The 6722-nt window shown below is 38.6% G+C and overlaps 1 protein-coding gene across 1 annotated transcript in view; it reads left to right on the plus strand.

Annotated features, from left to right (window-relative positions):
• The window catches only part of EXOC5 (exocyst complex component 5), a 60930-nt gene extending 58794 nt beyond the window's left edge, over positions 1-2136 (plus strand). The window contains exons 18-19 of the mRNA XM_004452975.4: positions 1013-1029; positions 1755-2136. Coding sequence (XP_004453032.1) covers positions 1013-1029; positions 1755-1992 — 255 coding nt within the window. The 3' untranslated portion in view covers positions 1993-2136. The remainder of the gene's footprint in view (positions 1-1012; positions 1030-1754) is intronic.
• Positions 2137-6722: the final 4586 nt, after the last annotated feature.

Genomic DNA, 6722 nt, shown 5'->3' on the forward strand with positions numbered 1-6722 from the left:
TTTAAAATATATTTTACGGTTTTGATTTTTCTGTGAAGTAGAATGCATATCTACTATATAACTTTAAATGAGGGGTTCTTAACATTTTTTGTTCCATGAACCCCTTTGCCAGTCATGTAAAATGAATACTACTCTGATTTATTTATTGCACATATTCATAAGTGAAGGAAATGCTAGAGTTCAGTTAGGTCAGAGAAAATAAAGAAAATAAGTTGTTTTTTTTTTTTCACTTCAAGCTCACTGGCCCCCTGGAATCTTTCCAGATCCCTGGATAAGAACTCCTGCTTTAAATGCATATATTAGAAAAAAGCATAAGCTTAAAAGCCCTCTTTAAAAAGAATTTAAGTACCCATTTTTAAAAGTTAGAGTAAAGCATCAAATTAAACCCAAAGGAAAGAAAGAAACAATATAATGAAAATAAGATTAGAAATTAATAAAACATAAACATACAAGAAAGAGAATATATATAGGCAAATAGTGAACCATGACCTCTTCACACTATACACAAATATAAATTCTAAGTGAATTCCAGATCTGGTTCCAGATTAGCAACAAAGCATAGCACTCTTCCAACCTCAAGGTAGAAAGCATTCGGGTCTACCTCCTCAGTTCCCCCTAAGTTCTTTGTGATTTAGGGGGACCAATAGGACCCACCAGGGATACCCAGAGTGTGTCTTTTCTGCTCTTCAGGAAATCCTCCAATTAAGATTTATGGTTCCCAGGCTTTCTCTGGCCCAAAGGAAAGATGACACATTCCAGTTCTCTTCTTGAGCCCCTGTGCCTGCTGGGGCTTCAACAGCTACTCTTCTCAAGAGTACTTGGACCAGTATTGGGTGTGGGGAGGACGTGTTCGGACTGTCATCTTGCTAAAATCTGCCTGTTCTATTAAAATGTAAATATCCCTGGGAGCACTAGCACATAAAATCTTTATATATCATTTTACTCCAATATTAATGCATATTAGAATGTTTTCTGGATCTCTTTAAAAATTGTTATTTTTCTCTCTCGACAGACCAGAAGTAAGAGGAGGTAAGCATCTTCCTTGCCCTTAACTGTTCACAGTCAATATTGTTTCTGTCTCTTAAATACTTTTCAAATGCATCCATTTTTAACCCCCACCACTGTCAGAGGCTTGTCCTCTCCCTATCTACCAGTACACTGCAGCCTGAAGGATCTACCCAAGATGCAAACCTAGGTACTTCTTACTTGAAATCCTTCTGTGGCCCCGTTGTCTTTATCTGATCCTTCATTATTTGGTACCTGATTATCTCTCCAGCCTCATTTCTTACCATTCCCCAGCCATGCTATGCTCTAGCTAATATGAATGACTACAGTTCCAAGCTCTTTTCTGTGTTTCTCTGGGTCTTTGCAAGTGCTGTTTTCTACGCCTGAAATACTGAGTTACAAACTCCCTACTCATCCACCAAATCTTAGCTTCAATATAATTTGTAAGTGTCCTCTGATGCCCATTACTGAATTATGTGTTCTCCTACCAACTTGTATTTAACTTTCATTCATTGTTCAATTCAACAAGTATTTATTAAGCACAGACAAAAAAAATTCCTTACTCTCATGAATGTTATATTCTAGTGGGGGTAAAAAGTCATTAACAATTTAAATGAGTGTGTTAAGTGATGGTGATAAGTACTAAGGAGATAAATATATCAGAGGAAAGGAGTGTTGGGAAAGCCATAGACATTTTAAGCAGTCATTTCCCAGCCCTCGCCAACCCCCCTTCTTTTCTTTGTGTGCAGATGTTTCAGTGTGTTTCCATCCTGCAGCCCAGAGGAGACTTTAGGTCCAATGGAAGGGCCTAACCATACATTAAACCCAAAATTGGGAAGAAGCCGCCCCAGCTGCTTACCAGTGCAGGAACTCTGCACAAAGGTTTCTTGTTGCATGCTTTTTGCTCAGTGGCAGGGACCCCTCCCCCACTCCAGGATTTGTAAATACCCAACACAAAAACAGCAGACGGTCTCCTCTCCAATGTGAGACGTGGTGTGTGCAGAGCTGCCATTCACCAACCTTGACCTAAGCAGTTGGCCTCCCTGGGAGACTGGCCGTGATGGGGTCTTTTCCCTTGCTTTTTTGGACCCCCTGTGCTGTGTAAGTAATAAAGTGATCATTTGTTGAGAATCTTTGTTGTGTCTGAGCCTGTGTTCCCACCACATGCCATATAGCAACTCACTCTATAAAGAGTTAGAGGTATTGGAGGTAGAAGAGGTTGCAGTTTTAAATAGGGCAGGAAAAGGAGGCCACCTTAGAATATGATATTGAGTAAAGACATGAAGGAAGTGAGGAATAAGCCATGCAGCTATCTGAAGGAAGAACTTTTGGGGCAGAGAGAAGAGTAAGTGAAAAGGTCAGGAACTCCATTAGATTGGAGAATAGTGGGCAATGGGTGGAGCACCAGAAAAGGAGAAGACAGAACAAGAGGCTGGAGGTGAAGAATACAAACCTTACTTACTTGAGCCCTTCAATGCAATCCCTTCAGGTATAGAACTCTTCATTTATTCTTTTCATAGGATACTTAACAGGGAAGTGCATGTGGCTCAAGTGATAAGGCTTCCTCCTACCCTATGGGAGGACCCAGGTTCAATCCCCGAGGCCTCCTGGTGAAAAAGAAGAGAAAGCCCACCTGCATGGCGAGCCAGTGCCCGCACAGTGAGCTGAGTGCCCGTGTGGGTGCCATGCAGCACCAACATGGTGAGCTGAGTGCCCGCACAGCGAGTAGAGTGCCCACCCTGTGAGCCGAATGCCTGCGTGACTGCCTGCGTGGCAAGCTGGTGCCTGTGTGGCACACGAGTGAGTTACACAGCAAGATGATGACACAAGAAAAGAGGGACGAAGGAGAGAGTCAGGGTGAAGTGCAGGAGAGACCAGGAACTGAGGTGGTGAAATTGACAGGGAACCTCTCCACATCAGAGGTCCCCAAGATAGAATCCTGGTGAATCCTAGAGGAGAAAGACAAGAAGACAAAAAGAGAAATAGATACAGAAGATCACACAGTGAATGGACATAGCAAAAACAGCAGGGTGGGGAAGGGGGAGAGGAAGAAAAATTTTTAAAGGATACTTCATATTCTTACATATTTTATAGTTATTTTTGTATAAGTCATATTCACTGCAAGTATGAAAAGATTTAAAGGGTGTAAAGAACTTTTCTGGAGGACATCAGTTTTAATGTAAGCCACATCTTTTTCATATTAAAAACCAGCAAGTTATCCTTTGAGTTAGAATCACAGAAGAGGGGAGAGAATTTTAGAAAAGCATATGACTAGAAAGAAAATGGTCTCTTGTTTCCTGGCATGTTGTCTTCCTAGCTGTCCTTTGTTTGAAAATTTATCCTTCTCACTCAAAACCATTGGAACAGAATAGAATAAATAACCTCTTTCAGAGTGCCAAAGTTAGAATAGCAGCAGATAAGATAAAGTCAGTAGTGGCCAAGAGAGCAGAATGCTCTGTGTGGTTACTTTTGGCTATAGCCATGGTAGTGAGCAAGACCAAAGAGAAGCAACCAGGGAGGCCACTGACCTCATGACCTCTTGGGTGGGGTTTACATATGCGCCTTTGGCGACAATGGTCAATGAAGAATGAATGCAATAGGCAGGGATCATAGAAGCTGATGTGATGTGTAGTCCAGGCCTGATTTGTGCATACCAGGGGAAATGGAGTTCATCTAATACCAACAAGGCTATAAACCTTATTGTAAATCGTAACAGACAAGTTTAGTCTGTGGAAATATTTTCTACCAGCCATGTGGTATATGCACATATACAGATATGGAGAGGCTATATGAAATTAATAAGAGCAAACTCTGGAAAATAGCAACAGCATCATGGCAGAAAGACATGTAAAAGAAAAAAGACTAAAATCAAGTGGATATAGGGGTGTTTAGTGTGCTGCTATAGTCCACCAACATACTCCTACATATTGTCACCCACAGAAGACAATCAGCCCAGTAAGAACAAACATGGGACCAAGGTGAGACAAGGCAGAGTAAGAAGGGGCAAGACTAGCTCTGAGAACGCAATCATATCCACTCTGGGATAGAAGAAAATGTGTAGCATTAGAGAAAAGTTGTGGAATACACTGAATTAAGTGTGCCCAAATAAACCATTTTAGTGGGCCCAAATATCATTTACTCAATAGATTTTGGTCTTACCAATTCATTCCTTTATTTACAGTGACCGAGGAGATCTTCATTCAGGTATTAAAGTAGAATAGAAACCAAGAAACTTGCACCTAGCTAACTTTCAAGCCATAATCATAGTTCCTACCAGGGACACCTCTGGTTTCATAGACTGTTGCGATTTTGAGATTACATGAAGGCAGATGGCAGGCTGTTGTTTGGGACTGGGAATGGCAACACTATCCTTGAGTTTTCCTTTTTCAACTAAGCACTGTGCCAACCACAGGCAGGGAAAGAGTTAAATTTGTCAAACTGCATACGCAAAATAAAGAAGGAAAAAGAAATGCTACCAGCACATTTTTAAACAAAAGACATGATTAAAATGATGGCTGTTCTGGCTATGGAAAAAATCTTTTTCATACATATTGACAGTCAGAGGGGGGTTATTATTGAGAGTATGGGTAAAGTTACTGCCAGTTTCTGCTGGTACTCATGTTTAAAAAGAAACTATGGAAACCAGGAGAAGGAATATTAATTAAGTTCAAATTTGGAATGTCTTTGCCAGGAGTAGATGAATGAATTCAATGAAGCAACCTGTTGGGTTGTAATTCAGTGTTTTGTTAGCAATTTAATAGAATGCTGAACTTTTCATAAATTAACACTTTGTTTTAATAATCTTATTAAAAGGTTATTTCTTGATAAGATTAGTCCTGGAATGTGATTTTTTTTTAACTTAAAGAACTGGCATATATTTTCTTTTTCACAAATTTTAATAACCACATTATTAGTTATAACTAATTTTTAAGTAATACACATACATGTTAAAAATGAAAAACATAAAATAATAGATACACATGAATCTCTTTCCCACCCTAGACTAACAGTCTCCCCTACCACTACCTGAAGATACCAGTTATCAGTTTCTTGTGTATACTTTGAAAATAATATTTGCATGTGCAAACATGTCTTTCATATACAATCTGTTTGCTATTAGGCCTATTACAATTCTTTTAAAAAGTTTCCTATTACACATAAAATATTTCAAGTCCCTTTCATGATGACATCTTTGGGGTAGTATTCACTAAGAACACATGGCATTTTATATAATATTTTCTAATACTGAAATTAATATGGATGTCTAGAGAGGTTAATGCTAATGAGAAAATACAAAATGGGAAAATTATTCACCTGAATAAATCTGGAGCGTTTACAAGTAAAGCTTCAGTGGTCACTGCAGGGTTTCAAGGAAGTTTCCACTTTACAATATGAATGTGTTGTGGTCGTCTTAGTTCTCAGACTAATTTGTTTCTTTCTGGAGGGAAGGATAGCAATGTTGAGAAAACACTGACTAGACTGAAAATCAGCTCCATTTAAATGTGAAACTGCATTCTAAACACAAGTGTAATCTGCTGAAGGGTTCTGAACATTAAGCTGCATGCCTTGCTGAGTTTTATTCCAAATAGACAACAGCAGATGTTAACAATGCACTTCTCATCGATGGTAGGAGGGAGGCAGTCTTGTTTCAAGTAATACTATTTCTGGGCGATATTCCAAAATGCGCAATAGGCAGAAGTTAAAAGGAAGTGCTTGCTTTTAGGTTTTTAAAATATATCCCTTAATCCTGGGTGATGATTGACAATCATAATTTAGAGTATGAGGGGCCCCTCTTTAATCCAGCAAGTTTGATGTTATTTGTGTATCTAGTAGGGCTTTTATGCAACTAAAACTAAGTAGAAGCCTGTGCAATTGATGCCACATTTCAGAAATGATTCCTGGCCTGGTACTCTATTTACAGATTAGTAAGCAAGCAGAATCCATCCTCCTCCTCATCTTTTTGAAACTTAAAGGCTCTAAAAGGCGCATTTACAATTAAAATGTTTCTTGCTGTGTAAGACTATGACCAGGAGAAGACTTTTTTTCCCCCATAATTTAATTTCCTGAGAAAAGAAGAAGTCTATAAGATTATATTAATCCTGATTTGATTATTAAAACATAATAATCAACTGGTATTTACAAATGATTAAAATTTTGTCATTACTGGCGTTGTGTGGTTTGTTGTAAGTACTTCTGAGAAATTTTAGTGAACTACTCTCAAACCTCCTGCTTCCATGTCAAAGGTTTTCCAGAGAAGCTTATGTAAGCAATATATCAATGTTCAGCCGTCACCTTCCTATTGTTTTACAGAAAAAAAAAAATTGATTTTAATGCCTTCGTTATTAAAAGACAATTAATGCCGAGTTGGTGTAGTTCAGTGGTTGAGCACCTGTTCCGCATGTACGAGGTTCACAGTTCAAACTCTGGTACCTCCTGAAAAAAAAAAGTTAATTAAATCATAAACTCCAAAACAAGATATAACTGAGAAGAGAAACTGCACTGGATGAACGTTAATAGACAAATCTTACAAGAATAACAATAAAGGGTGGTTTTCTTTGAGGCACTTAAACAAGCAGTAGCAATAATGTCTCTCTAAGCATTAAATCTAAGCAACCCAGTCTTATGAGAAATGAGAGAGGGGTGTATATGTGAAGCCCAAGTGATCTAGTGTGTGCCCTATGTGTTCATTATGATATTTTTAAGTATGGAAATTTTTG

The sequence above is a fragment of the Dasypus novemcinctus genome, chromosome 3, assembly GCF_030445035.2.
Source record: "Dasypus novemcinctus isolate mDasNov1 chromosome 3, mDasNov1.1.hap2, whole genome shotgun sequence".
NCBI lineage: Eukaryota > Metazoa > Chordata > Mammalia > Cingulata > Dasypodidae > Dasypus > Dasypus novemcinctus.